The 16261-nt window shown below is 34.5% G+C and overlaps 1 protein-coding gene across 1 annotated transcript in view; it reads right to left on the bottom strand.

The window, feature by feature from the left end:
* Positions 1-16209, bottom strand: part of neb (kinesin family member nebbish) — a 328637-nt gene extending 312428 nt beyond the window's left edge. Inside the window, exons 1-5 of the mRNA XM_069841473.1 lie at positions 16150-16209; positions 15489-15557; positions 11193-11996; positions 3358-3673; positions 1555-1662 (exon numbers count right to left, since the gene is read on the bottom strand). Coding sequence (XP_069697574.1) covers positions 1555-1662; positions 3358-3673; positions 11193-11996; positions 15489-15541 — 1281 coding nt within the window. The 5' untranslated portion in view covers positions 15542-15557; positions 16150-16209. The remainder of the gene's footprint in view (positions 1-1554; positions 1663-3357; positions 3674-11192; positions 11997-15488; positions 15558-16149) is intronic.
* Between the last annotated feature and the right edge of the window lie 52 nt (positions 16210-16261).

The following is a 16261-nucleotide window of genomic DNA, read 5'->3' as shown; positions in this document are numbered from 1 at the left end:
CTCAGCATATGTTTTGGTGAGCTACTTTATTCGGGCCACATAAAATACTATTTTTTTTATTACATTTTATTTTTTTGTCCATGGAACATAATCGTACTTTTAGGAATGTTGTCATAAATGTTGTATTTGCCCTGGACCAAAAATGAAATACAAATGGAGTAAAAATTAGTATTTTACCTTAGAGCTAACTGGAACGGTTCATTTTCTAGATTAGTCAAGTCATTTTACAAACTGCTCATCATTTACCCACATTTGTTTCCTGTGGGTCTTAAAATAATATTTATGTGCCATGTTAACTTGAATGTGTTTTTTATTTACATAAACAAAAATGCACAATGGGGCCAACACAACAAAATTACCTTTGTACACAAAATCCACGCTATATTCATAATGGGTTGGAGTGATTTGTTAAGCAATGTATTCGAGATTATTCCTGCCCCAAAATCGGATGCTCCCTGGACCAAACAGTCGTACTTGAATGATGTAATTGCTTCATACATTCATATGATATTGTATGACGATATCATTAAGATACCTATTGTTAACTGTTTTTATTTATAACAGTAGGCCATAACTGACCCAGTACATATGGTCTCATGCTCAGAGGGGTGAAGTTCGGGGTTTGGGATGGCTTACAAGCCACAAGTCGTGCTAAAGATGTTGCTTTGCTAATTATTCAATATGGAGTGTTATACTTTTGAATTAGATTTGTGTTTTGTTTATTTAACGGGTAAGTATAAGTTGGACATTAATAATATGGGATAGTATTCCCTGAAAAAAAGGTTCTATACATTAACGTTAGGCAGACAGGCCTGTGGTATACTTGAAAATGCTAAAACAAAAGGCTCAGTTGTACCGAAACACTTCTGCCTGACGGCAAGACAAAATTCAGAGACTTAATAAGAGTGGGAAGACCGGACGAATCGTTTACGAAATAACTATGCAAATATTTTAGCAATTCGAGCAAAAGAAATTAGCATCGAAAGCTTTGAGCAAATTGCCAATAACAGATTTCGAGTAGCCGGCCTCCGGGATCAAACTTCAAACCTCCCAAATGAAAAGTAGAAATGATAATCATTATACCACTATTAATAAATTGTCACTGAAGTATAATGGCGTCATTCTGATGGTTTTACAATAAAAATAATGTTAACCTTGAATACTAATTTTCACAGAAAAATATATAGAGCAAGGTGAATCTAGGCAGTACTTGTGAAATTTACAAATGTTGACTACCAAAACAGCTGCTTGCTTACTTAATCCATGAAACATTCACCACCGAGTTCATTTCTGTAAAATGTACTAGGAAATGTTACTTTTTATCGTTTTCTGTATTGATAAGATGGGAGTGAATTATGAACGGACTACAAAAAAAAATAGTATTACTTCAAGAGAGTCTGACCAATAGCATTCTTATTCATCACAAATTTAATTTGGACTAAACAAGATCTAAACCCAGTCTCCAGTGTGGAAAGTACACGATCCTTCCATACCCTAAATTTAAGCATAGTCTCTCTAATAGCTGATGCAGGGTGTCTTTTATGCTTATTTCACCTGTGTCTGTGTGAGAATTATGCTGAAGATGGAGTGGGAACGAGAGCTCTTCTCATTCATTCCAGTTGCTGCAGTGGCTCTCTGACTGTTTCCAACTGTAAGCCATCCCTGCAACAATTCAGACACAATTGCTAGATACACTCAAATTTTGCAGCTTGCAAAAATGAAAAACATTGTAAAATGATGAGAAACATGTTTTTAGGTAATTTGTAACATATTTACGTGTATTTTGATACATCAAGTACCCGCGAATTTTTTAAAATTTGCCTCTATCAACGAATTCCTACTTTTACTCGAGACATTTAATAGCATCTAGCAAAAAATTTTAAATTGAAGTTGTTATTCCCCCCGTGTTTCCCCCCCTCCACAGTCAGCAATTTATTAACAAAGTACCAAAACAAAATAAATATGTTCGAGTTATAAATCTCTGTGGAAGATGCTCTTGAGGCAATGTGTGAAGATCATCGACCCTTTGTTAATGGTGCACTAAGAGCTCTTTGGATTCCCATGTGAAATGTGGTGAACTGTGAAAGATTCTTTTCCAAATTTACTTGTGTTTTAACTGACCAGAGAACAAACCTTAGCATGACAAACTTGGAATTCTTGTCATCTCATAACTATGAAAGTGCTTTTACCCATCATTTGTAAGAAGAGGAAATTCATAGTGAAACATAGTGGAACACGTGTTGTCAGCAAATAGCTGGATACACTACGAAGATATAACTATGAAAGTAAACAGAGATTGTTAATGTAGGCTTATAATTTTTGTTTATAATAATTAGTGAGTAGATTAAGCAAACATGTGGTTTTTTATTGTTACCTGAATTAAAATTAAATAGAGTTTGTCATTCTAGTCATTAAGAAACTACTATTTATTTTTTCCCCATGCATACTAATAAAACTGTAAACAGTACCTCTTGCCATACTGAGCTGTTTTAATTTGGGTATAGATGATCACAGAACACAAGAATTTTCCTTTTTCACTCAAGAATTTTTATCTGTCACTCAAAAAATGTAGGCAATTTTATTTAAAAAATTTGAGGGTCCCTAACAATTGCTTACTATTCAAATTAGACATGATCACCATTTTATACAGTACACTAATTATGAAACATACAGGCATCTCGATGTCAAGGAAGGGAACACATTTTTTCAATTATATTCTATTCAGGATGTGTACAGAGCAGAAGTAAACAGCCAACTAGCGATATGTCAATTTAACCTGTCTTTTCACGCTTTATCGCACTAGCAAAAATTGGTGCTAAAGCAGCAAAATTACGAAAGTTGTTCGTACCATACAATAAGGAATTGAAGTTTTAACTTAAAATTTACTCATTCGCTTAAAATATTACCGTATTTTCTCAAATATCCTGAGCCCTTATTTTCTGGAACATACAAGTAAAAATTACAGATGCGCAGTTTATTCAAAGCTGAAGTGTGGTAAATGTATAATGTGCACATCTTTTAATTTCAATTCTGGAAATGAGTGCCACTAAAGGTATGAGATGTCGACCTTTTATTTGCAGCAAAAAAACTTAAAATTAATTGAAATGTGTTTGTGTTTGTTTCTAATTTGTCGTGAATACATTTGTTGGATATTTTATTTTTATAATTTGCGTTTTTCTTCCTTTCGAAAGTGGGGTGCATGATTTATTAGAGGATGCAGGGTATTCGAGAAAATACGGGATTTTGTTCACCAACCATCTGGCAAAAAGGTTCGACAGTACCACGAAATTCTTCCTCCTGGGACATAGATTTAATATGGTGGCATAATATTAGCAACCACCTAATTTATTTACTAACCTGGAGATCTTCATATGATGTAACTCCATGAACAGAAAGATCAACAACATAGGGTCCAAACACTGGATGCTCTCGAACCTTGAGAGGAGCACGCCTCCCTCCATCTGATGAGCCTCCCAGAAGGTCGTGAATCTTTTCATTGTATATTTCAAAATAACTAATTTCAACATTGGCACTGCTACAAGTCGAGTTCCCTGAGCCTACATTGGAGTCTTCCAGGGAAGCAATACGTTCAAAAAGCTCATGACAGAAACGAGGTATGATTCCAACCTCTTTCCCAAGTGTACTTCCAGTATCAACATCCATTCCCATCATGCTGAAAAAAAGAAAAGAAAAAAAAAAAATACAAAATGGTTTTACAATGTACGACAGGACAGGCTACAGTAGCAAATTTTGAGGGATGGTATTTGTTTAATTTCTCTCTTTTGTGGTCTGTAAGAATATCAACAAAAAGAGGCCTATTACATAAAATGACTATTTTGAAAGCACTATCTTAGATTTTTATATCTCCTAAACACAGAGACAAGTGACTTGCGACAATGGACATGCAATTTATGAGTGAATTTTACTAGTCTGACCAATGTTCCATTTCTTGAAGAAATTTAATTGTCACATTTGATTTTAACTTTCAGATTATTTTAACAAGTCCAAGACAATCGCCGAACTTAAGCATTCTACTCAAGTGAATCAGAAGGGGAAATTGTAAGACAAAACATTAAAAAGATAAGAATATACAGGAAAAGAGTTGTTCATTCTGGTATGAAAAATGCACTAAACTTAAAGAGCGATTCAGGTTAATCTCAACAAAAATGGAACAGCTCTTAATTGTAACTAGAGTGAACTTAAACGAAACCATGGTCGAATTAATGCTTTACCAGCCAATAGAGCAATTTCCTTCCATTTTTTTATTCAATCTTTTTCAATATTCTGTTATTTTTGGCGAAAATGTATAAAAAAATTTCTTTTTCTTCTCTAATTTTATAAAGCAATGCTATATTGTAATCTGCGATCTTACTTGTCAACAACTGACAACCACTTCACAAGTTTGTCAAAAAAAGAAAAAATTGCAGAAATAAAATTTACTAACTTGTCAGTTGTCTCAGATTTATTTGTCAGTTTGTCACTAACCAAAGTAGCCAAATAGCTGCAAGCGTAGCTCACTATTAGGACAGACATCTGAGGGTGGATTCTAAAATGGGGATCAGAAGAAGAAAGTATACTCCTAATACTGATACAATCAATTCCTCTGTCCCTCCCCACACACACCAATCAGAAAGAATATTCTATCTATAGAAGTGACTGACCAAAAGTGTTCAAAACAAATGTTTTGTTTTATATTATACCTACTGAAGCAGATATGTAGTTCGTCTATGATGGTGCACCAAGGGCAATACCTATGACAGCTAAAAGATCTACAGCTTCAGTGCATCACTCACAGTTGGGTATGCTTAGATAAATGACATAGATCAACATTAGATAAAAAAAAAAGAGGAGAATTATCTTTTTAAAAAGAGAAGTAATCCAATTTAATAATATGAGAACTATTTTGTTTGTAAGTAATTGGCACACAGGAATATGATTGGGACAGAAATATACTGTTGCTACTTGAGGCAAAAGAAGAACAAGAAAGCAAAACTCTATACCTGTTTTTTTTTCTAAAGATGAGACATGATATTAACGCTGTGAACAGAAAAACAACTGAATATCACACAGTGTGGGAGGCCAGTTGCTGTGATAACAACAGTTGAATCCACACATGTGGAGTAACGGTCAGCGCGTCTGGCCGCAAAACCAAGTGGCCCGGGTTTGAATCCCGGTCGGGGCAAGTTACCTGGTTGAGGTTTTTTCCAGGGTTTTCCCTCAACCCAATACGAGCAAATGCTGGGTAACTTTCGGTGCTGGACCCCGGAGTCATTTCACCGGCATTATCACCTTCATTTCATTCAGATGCTAAATAACCTAGATGTTGATACAGCGTCATAAAATAACCCAATAAAATAAAAAAACAACAGTTGAGTTGTCAAATTTACAGCCACGTGGTGAGTGCACAATAGCTCTCTTGGTGCTACTTGTTGTGCATACAATGTCAGATATTAATATGTTTTGTGTTTCATTCTGTTTTGATTTTCGTATTGTTTTAGGCTGGTGCACACAGAATCAGATGCGATACGAGGGAACATTTTGTCTGATGGTACTTGTCTCCCATTTATTTCTTATGATGGGGTGGATACAGAATCAGACTCAACTAGACGGTCGCGGCAGATACAAGGAGATAACATAGGATTACTGCTTGAACTTGGTTGCGAGCAAATGGTCTGATGCCTGCAGTGTACTGCACATACATGAGTAGCCATGTCCATGATTGCATGCTTCCACCATCTAGGTTTATTTTTTTCTTCCTCAAATTTTGAGGTTGCCCATAGACAAAGCATACCAGATGATAATAATAAATTGATATAATGCATTAAATACAATGTTCAGTTAAAGTCAATTAAAGTTTACAACAGTGAAAAATCCTGAAAATTTCAGTAATTAAGGTAAATAATAGCAATGGTTTTTAAAAATTTGTAAGGAACCTCTGATAGTGGCAATAGTTATTTCTTTTAAAGAAGATGTTGGAAGGGAAAGAGATTTCCAAAATTTTGCTAGGAAGCATGGAATTATTCCTCTAGCGTCAATGAGTAGGCCCACTACCTCTATATCGTCGAGTTCGTATTTTTCTTTATAATATGAAATGGTGGATGTATAAATGCTCTGCTTTTCTTAATGGACTTCTAAAGACTGGGACTGATGGCTTTCAAACCTGACTGTTAGGTTAATAATATAACCTTTGCTTTTGTTTTTAAAGGCAATTATATCGATTCTTCTGTGGCTTTCATTTTCTACTAAGCAGTGGACTTCTTCGAAAACCTTGAAGTAATTATCTTTTAGTGCTGCAGCTATAATAGAGCGAATGTTATGATGACGCATATTCCTTAATAAATCACTGTGAGAGCAGGATCCCAAAACATGCGCAAGGGTTTCTATCGCTCTGTGGCAGTGCCTACAGAGGTACTCGTTTTGAGATCATCCCGGTACAGATCTAACTCCAGAAACATTTGCTGTCATCTTGATAGTTTCTCGCCATTCACTGCATGACAAGCCACGATGGTCTCGGATCCATGAGTTAGTGGGTGTATACTCCTTGTATAGACATACACCTTTCCCTTTATGCTCAAAATTACTCCACTCTTCGAATGCTCTTCTTCTTAGCTCTGTTCTCACTTTCCTTGCATCGATAATATCGAGGCGAGAATGTTTAAGATGATCGGATGGTGGGATATCAAGTGATTGTAATGATAGATATATTTCTTCTTCCAGATTTCTTGTGTCATATATATAATCATTCTTTGAGAGGGTTAACATTTTACACATGTTAATATGTTGGAGATACGCTTCCCATTTAGCACAGAAGAGTCCCAAACCTTTATTCTTTCTTTCCACACACTCCATTCCATTAGGGATGTCTGCAGGTACCTGAAATATTTCCTATCAAAATGTCAATATCAGTTAAGAATTTTTTAGGAATTTATTGTGGCCTGATGGTTTGGAATGGGTAAATTAGTCTAGGACAAATGACGGTATTAATTAGAATGAATTTTTGGTCTGCCTGTAATAATGAGAAGAAGTGAGTTTTTCTATTTTATTTTGCAGTCCCTGAAGTATTTGAGCTGTTTAAAAGTAATTTCATTGGAATAATTTACACCCAAGTAACGAATTGCTTCTCCAGCTTGCAAAGATGTAATTTCACTATTCCGAAATTCAAATGGATCTTCATTCAATTTCCCCTGCTCAATACAAATTGCTGTGGATTTGTTGGGATTGATAGAAATACTTATTTCCTGGAATCTTGTGACGATTTTTGAGAGTTCAAGAGCTGCCTTTTGACTATTCCCTATTAAAGCCAGATCATCAGTAAATCCCATTATTGTTAAAGGCGCCAGATTGGGTACCAGCGAAAACCCGCAGTGAGAAGTCATTCCATCTTCAGTTAGTTTATCTAAAATATGATCTGTTGACAAATTATACAGAATAGGCAAAAGGGGCGAGCCTTGCATAACACCTCTTCTGATATATAATTCAGCCATTTTCCCACTGCTTGTTTCTGTTCGAGTACAGTTATCAGTTCGTAGATTTATTATTAATTCCAACAGTTTTTTTTTTTTTTTTTTTTTAGGAATTCCTGCTGTTCTAATAGCTTTTCTACACTGATTATAAAATTGGTATTGTGTTAGTTGATAAAGGTATTTACCCCTCCTTTTCTCTCTACCTCTTTTAGTTGCTCTCTCAGGATTTGAATGATGTGCATATGATCTCTCTGTAATAACAATAGTTTTCCTTTGACATGCCTCATAAAATTTTTTCGCTGGATGTTTAGGTCCAGGCAGAAAATCAATGGCTTTAGCTAAAAAAAAACTACAAATTCGTCTACTAATGAGAAAAACATATCATCAATATCGCTATTTAACTTACTTCTCCATATTACCTTTGCTTTTGATATTCTGAATTTTGTTGTTGACTATTATTGTTAGACTTAACTTCATTACTGACTTTCTGTTCAAAGGGTAATGATACCGTCACTGCTGATTTAGAAATAACAGAATTATCAGATGGCCCATTTATCTGTCTGTTCAATAAACCTTATGCAATGTAGCTCTGGATGCGCTCTTGTGATATGAATATTAACACCTTTAGTGGATTTGAATAATTTTCCACAGTAAATGCATGGGGTCTGAGAATGAGAGTCACAGTTATTAACTAAATCATTACAAATACTTCATTCAATGATGTCAATATCAGTTTCTGAGTGCTGTTGTTTATCCGTAACTACAGATGTATCTGAAGACATCACAAAAATCTTGAATTACACACCAAATTCATAATGCACATTTATCCGAATATTCACAGAACATCTTGAAACATTATTGTCAATTATAATACATAAATGAAGTATCTACTAATATTAAATCGCTAATATAGATATCTTGTAATAAATGACAGAACAGACAGCTGTTTGATATGTCATGGCCTCATGTTGTGTAGTGCGCATTATTCAGAATGGAGCTCAATGCGGATAAATTAGTTATTTTAGTGCAGGACAGATACGTCCTGTACAATCCAATCTCACTTTGTGACAATATCAAGACAATAATGAGGTTTCTAAAAATATGCGAGAAATTTCAAAGGAGTTGAGTAATATCATAATAACTAATAATAATTTGTAGTAGGTCTACTTCTCTGCTCTATATTATCACTCATTATTGATTTAATATATATTTTCGTTATTGTGACTCGTGAAGTAGTTGCAAATAAACAAAATGATGTTTGTGCACTACATTAGTAGTATTTAATTTTAAGATGCTTTCAACTGTATAGATTTTTAAGTATATTAGGAGTCTTTAGGAAATAATAACTAAATACAATAGAATTTCTGATACAGACAGTTCTCATCCATTGAAGACATTTTCTAGCCTAGGCCAGTTTTCCAAACCCACATAGCCAGCAAATCAGTTGTCGCAAGCAGATAGTGTTAAGCTGTCGTGAGGCACGGAAAAACTAAAAAGCAAAACTTCGTGTCGCGAAAAACCACGTCTGATTCTGTGTGCATCCGACCTTATAACTTCATGTCATTCGTCAATCAATGTTTTAACGTCTGCCATCTGACATCAGATGGTAACTTGCATCAGCTGATTGCATGGTCGCCCAAATTGGCAATGTAGCACTGTAGTTCCAAATATAGCTGCTTAACTGCCATGTCCCATCTTTTGAAAAAAAAAAAAAAACAGGTATAGATACACTCCACAATCTTCAGCATTACTTTCGTATATTGCAGTAATGTTGGATATGTGTTGCCTTATTCCCACTCTAAGTAGTAATGAACGGAGAAAACCAACCCTTGTAACATGCCTAAAAAAAAGAGACCTGATACCTAATATATTCACTTTCCACTGTGAAATTTAATAATCTATGGTGTTACAATAGTTCTAACACAATGAAATTAGTCTATGAACACAATCAACAGGATATCACTGAAATATATAACAATGAAATTGAAAGTGAGTAACTGTAAATGGCTTAAAAACAACACAAACTTTTAAATATCTGTGACCATCCATGCAAACAGTCTTGATCACAACAAACACTATGTGCAGCGGACTTGCCTTGAAGTGAGTGGATTCCCTGCACAGTATTAGGATAAATGTGTATGTGCGTCATTCATTGTGCTAATAGTGGAAACATGCCACCAATACAAAGAAAATTACAAGGAAAAGTACTGCACACACGAGGTAATTGCGAACGTATTTCAGTCCATGAAAGGAGCAGTTGTGCCAGGGACACAGATCAAGTCAGTTATGAAAATAAAGGAACTATAATCATCCATCATGATGAAAGTGAGCAAGAATTTCTGTTAGATGCCTATATCCGATCTAAATCTTGTAAAAAAAAACAATAGTGACAATTATATTTTCATTAGTAAATAGCATATTAAATTAGCAGTAGATTAATGATTATATATATATATATAATGTTTGTGCTGCGTATATCATGTACTGTATTAAAACCAAAAATGTTCTACAACCAAGAGCATTACTTCACAACTTAACCTTCAGGTAAAACCAAACTTTTGTGTACATGCAACAACAGTGCTTCCTCGGGCAGTGACATCACAATCACGTGATTCCCTCACCTCATTATTTCTCCTTACACGTCAATCTATGCTCAGGACTATTTGCATGGTCAGTACCTTCAAATTTAAAATCAAGGACACAATAAGTTCTTTATGAGATTTCTGACCGGCACACTGATTTGAAAAAAAAAAAAAAATTGATTCTTTGAACTGCATGTTAACATATTTCTCAGATATTTAACTACTTACAGGATTCTCCGTACCAGAGTAGAGAACTCTTATTTACAACCAACTAATAATCTTTATTATACCATCCATGAATAGTAACAACTAACCAACAAGAGTAGAGAAGATACGTACGGAGGTCTTACATTCATGGCACACTTTCCCTATGTGGCAATCTTATGATTTAAAGAAAGAAAGGAGTACATACTAAAGAATAGTAGAAATGGCAAAGCAATTTTCGAAAACAACATATTTCTTTCTTTTATTTATTTAACGGGGAAACAAAGATTTCGTTACCTTAAGTTGTTATGAACACTACAGAATGCTAACTTACATTAAAAGAGGGTCCTTTAATCTTGTCAAAGAGAATATTTTTTAGTTGGTTATTTAATGACCACTGTATCAACTACGGTATTAGATTATCTAATGTCAATGAATTTGGTGCCAGCAAGATGGTACTTGGCGAGATGAGTTTGAGGACTCACCATAGATTACCTGACATTTGCCTTATGGTTGAGGAAAACCTCAGGAAAATACCCGAGAGAGAGAGGGGGGAGGAGGGGAAGGGGGGAAAAGAGAGAGGGAGAGGGGAAGAGAGAAAGGAGGGGGAGGAGGAGGGGAAGGGGGGAGAGAGAGGAGAGGAGAGATTTTAATTAAATAGTCATGTTTCGGTAGTAGTGACGTCATCAACGACATCATACTTTTCCATCATTGTATCTTTAAAATTACAAGAAATTTCATACAATCTAGTTCCCTATAATCATATAAAAAATTAATTCACGAGTTCAATTTTGCGATACAAGATGAAGTGCGCTATTAGTTCATGACAGTGGCAGTAAAAGCACAAGACATTGTCGAATTACCTATTTAAAGGTAATCCTCAGTTTGAAAAATAATGGAGAATATGAAATCAAATAAAACGCGTGTAAGTAATTATACAAACCTGTAGCTTTTACCAGATCCAGTTTGACCATAAGCAAACAAACAGGCATTGTATCCTTCAAAAGCTTTATCTATCAGTGGCTGGACCATTGCAGTGAACACCATTTCTTGACTCGCGAACTGGGGATGATTTTGATCACATGACCAAAAACAGTGGTCATATGTAAAGGTGTGTGTTGTTCCAGATTCACACAGGACTCGTATTTCACTGCCTTCCACGCTTACAACATTGACCACAGCAGCATCATTCTGTTCCTTCAGGCTCAATGGTCTTACACGTATTCCAACAGTAAGGTTGCTTGTCTCTTCTCCAAGAAGACCCGGAACACCCTCTGATTCCACTTTGTTTCTTGGCGTCTCCATATGAACCTTGCTGAAACAATCTGGTGTAGCCAATGGCTTATGTAGATTTACTTCACTATTGAAGCGTTTTAATGGTGTCCTCATAGTCTGATCAGAAGCCTGCTTCCCATGCTGTTTTGACTTTATATATTCATCTGGATGTCCACTACCACTTCGACGCGGCGTACAAAAATGTGTAACAGGGGTTCTATCCCCTGGTTTTGGCAAAGTAAATTTATTTCCACCTTTATCTTCATTGCTACCTTTTATAGAAGGTATTGATCGGGACCGTATCAAAGGACCACCTCGTGAGTTAGGAGTTCGTGACTGACATTTTAATTTTTCACTACTTGAATAAAATGGAATGGACAAATCACTAACATTCTGGTTAGTGGAATCAGTTTCACGAACACTGTTTTTTTCAGGCATACTAGATCTCCCAGAGCTTGGAGCACCACAAATGCTAGAAAAAGATCACAGGAGCATTAGTCCAAAAATAAATACAAAAATAAAAGTCTAGTAAACAAATTCAGTTAGTTATTGGACAATTCAAAAAGCGACGAATTAGGCTTATGGGTCATTCACCTGAAAGGATACATTTTACTGTTACAGCAATGTTTCTCTACAAATAATAACCATAAGCCCTCAGTACTTATACTAAAATTAAAAGTAAAACTAGATAACATACAAATATAGTTAAAATTGTAAATTAATTTATGTTATTTGCTACAATTAAATGTTGTCAAAAAACGCAAGAAGTCACATCCATGGCCTTTCAAAATACTCAATCAGATTAATAAACAAGGTTGTAAATCGTAACAGAAAGTAAATTATAAACCAAAACTGCATTATTTGAGATGTAAATACACCAAAGTAAGCCTGAAAACTTGAAGTAAGAAGGTGATATCAAAACAATGAGTTTTACAACAGACGAAATACTTGTCACAAAAATTTCAGTCACGTTGGTGAACAAATCAATTACTCTACAGAAAAACCACTAGAATGCAGATGAATGACTAATCCACGCCTTGGTTATTACCGGCTAGCCTTATTGTATTGGAAGCATATTGCTTTTGTTATTGTTTAATACATACTGGCGAGATAATTTCTATTGAAATACTGGATTTTGATTTTGCTAAGATCATCCTGTCACATCTGTGGACATGTGAGTTTTCTAAATATGAAATAAACAGTTAATTTTACATATAGGTAAGTAGAGTAAATGGGTTTAGACATTACTTGACATTAAAAACTTTATGACCTCAAAATTGCTAGATTCACGGAATATTATAATCATGTCTGGACATAATATCCATAGATACGAATGTGACAGTTAATCATTGGACGTGACTATAAACACTAATTTTAATAAATTTGAAATTTATTTAATTATGGGTTATTATAGAAGTAGATAACTCTGATTGAGGTTCTGGTTGATATATACATCTTTTATCAGGCAGTACACCTCACTTGACGATATGTGTCAGAGAAAGAACAATTGCTTGTATGCATCTGAAGTCTAATTAATTTACTACATAGTTAATCGTAATGTATACAATGGAGGGGGAAAAGAACTGGCCACCCTACTCCATTATCTCCTGGTCTAGTCGCCTCATAAATGGTGCTATGTTGGTTTCACTTGAGAGATTCAGACCTGTCTTCAGACAGTTGACACACAACAACAATAATAATAATAATAATAATAACAACATAGAGGTAAATTTACAAACGAACAACATAAAGCTTTCATAGATAATTTCTTATAAGCTGTCGATGTTCCATAGGAAATTTTTGCACTTACGTGAGATTGTGTTTGTCAATAAGAAATTAAAATACAATTTTTTGTTTATATTATCTCTCCCTTCTTTCCCCATCTTCTATATCTTTTCACTTTATCTCGTTCCTTTCTTTCTGTATCCCTCTTATATCACTCTACTTTCACTTATCTTATATTTAATTTCACTACACATTTTTATTTCAATTCAACACATATGCAGTCACCAGGATTTCATCCAATAACCTTTCGATTCGTAGTCGAATGCTTTATCACTACATTATGAAGCGGTTTAATAGACCCAGCTGTCGTTTTTGAACTTACTGTACTGTATGTTTCCGTTCTCTTGTATAAGTTTAAAAAGTGAAACAAAAGAGGATACTAATATCACTAATCGTTCAGACAAAATATGTACCCTACATTGTCAGTTGTGAGATGATAACTGCATATGCGCGGAATGGGTTAATAAAAACTTGAACTAACCAAACCTACCCTTCGTAGGCCTACATGCAAAATGTGTAACCGGAGCATGAAGGGAACTATCTGGAATGTGCACGCAAAAATAAATCTAGGTAAGAATCACGCTGGCACTGCAGGAGAGATCCGGGCATTTGTTTGTTCTAAATGCCTATCAGTTCATCCGGTTCATAAAAATCATTGTAAGCATATAGGCCTACCCCGGATATGGAAAAGTTGGAACTGCTGCAGATTTAGAAGAAGAAGACAACTAATAGGCTACAGTACAGCATGAGACACGGAAGACGAGAATACAACATAGTAAGGAAAGTGCAAAAACGACATAAGAAACATTGACAGCTTGTAAGAAATTACAAAACATAAAATTTACAGATATTAATCGCTACATAATGAAAACACATTATTTACAGGAAGGCATATTTTAAAAGAATCACGTAAAATAAACGAAATAATATACTTATTTTTTTTTAATTTGCCATTGATGAATTTCGTTAGTTCAGGGTTTTTAAATAGAAGGGTTGAAGGCTTTGCTTTTGTATAGCATGTGACACAAACTTCCAAGTTGAATTTTTCTAAGTTCGGTAATCTGTGACAGATTACACTTAGTTATACTAAGTTAAGTTAGGTAAGGTTAGTTCAGGCTCTTGGTATGCCTTGCAGGTACCTTTTTTTTGCATATACAAATCTGTGACAGGTTAGGTTAGTTTAAGCTTTCGTTATGCTTTGCATATACCAAGTGAAGTAAAATGTGCGTTTCGCGTTCATTTTGAAGTGTATTCTACTTTTTATTTCAAGTGTTAAATAATCACTTTCAGGTTACCTATACCGATCAATTCTTTTCAATTTTCTAGTATTTTAGTATGTTTCTAAGTCAACTGACGTCCTATATGAATTCTTCACATACGTCAAAAACTTCAAGTGTCGCCTGCTATAGAAAACTCCAATTGAGTAAATTAGGACGAAACTTGAGCTGTTTTAAACAAGAGTTGTAAAACGTTAGGATCAATTAATGGATTTTGTACATTTTCTTTTGCATAAATTTTTCTCTTATTTGTAGATTAAAATATTTAGATACTGAGAAAGACGGATAAAAGAAGAGAATGTGAAAAGTTGAACACGAGAAGGGCTTCTGTCATGTAAGCATAAATTTTTCTCTTATTCGTAGATTAAAATATTTAGAAACTGCGGAAGACGGATAAAAGAAGAGAATGTGAAAAGTTGAACACGAGAAGGGCTCCTGTCACGTAAGCAGGCACGCAAAATATTTAAAGTTGATTTAATGCTAAAATACCAAAATTCACCAATTAGTTTAATAAAGTTAGTAAAGACTAAGGCAAAAAAAAGGTAGTTTATTAAAAAAAAATCGGGAAATTTCAGTATACGGATTTCTCACTGACAATTATATCTTAAAATACTAAGAAGAACAGATTTGTCTGCGTTTGTCGAATGCGCATCATCCTTACGAAAAGGCACCTTTCAGTGCCAATAATTTATTTTGTGTGCACAAGGTTGGAATTTTGAAGTAAGAGGGAAAGGAAGGAATCCGTGTTCTGAAATTTATCCGGCTAATGACCCTTAAAGAGAAGCTGGACACACTTTCATTCACAACGAAGATTGCTAAACTTTAAACCAGTAAAAGCATGCTTACCGGTACTATTAATAGAAATAATGTTATATTCTGGTTATTATAAATTACACACTTACTAATTAACATCCGCATCATCTATCCTCTGAAATAATGGTGTTGCTCTCTTCATTTTCTAACATATTTATCTGGAATAAACAGAAATTGTTTTAGAAATCTTATTCAAGAAGTAATTACGTTCATGCGTTTATCAGTTCAAAAGGTAGGCAGTAATAAAATCGGACAATCTCTAACATTAATATCGTTCTCATTCCACAATTACATTGTAGGTCTATAGCCTGTTTCATCGTAGTTAAATAAGGGCCCATAATACAGATTGGCAGGGCTAATAACACTTCACCTCAGAAATTTATGAAAAACTGTAGCCATACGAATAAAACATTACGAAAACTCGTCAGTAGGTGCACCCAACTTCGTTTTTTTTATATACTACAGTAATATTTAAGTTATATGTCAACTAATCACTTGCATAGCCTATATATTTTACGTTTCCGTATTTCACTGTAAAATTCTGCAAACTATTTGTAACCTAACTGTCACTTTACAACTTTTACCGGCTACGTTTATTTAAGTAATGTAATAGGAAAGTATAGAGCATTTTATGAAATTGACTACGAGAACAAAAACAAGCCAATAAAACCAAATATCTTCATAGCAACTTTTACGCATAGAATTGATATTTTATATTAAATATAAGAAATGCATTGAAATGTACCTCACCTTACATTCAAAATCACCAAACAAACTACATCTCGAGTGTCAAATAAATCTGATTGGTCAAGAGTTTGTACTAAACTCTCTTCTACCACCACACCAATAGGAAACTTCACAA

This window comes from Periplaneta americana, chromosome 12 (genome assembly GCF_040183065.1).
Source record: "Periplaneta americana isolate PAMFEO1 chromosome 12, P.americana_PAMFEO1_priV1, whole genome shotgun sequence".
NCBI classification, from domain to species: domain Eukaryota; kingdom Metazoa; phylum Arthropoda; class Insecta; order Blattodea; family Blattidae; genus Periplaneta; species Periplaneta americana.
This window is presented reverse-complemented; position numbering and strand designations above follow the sequence as displayed.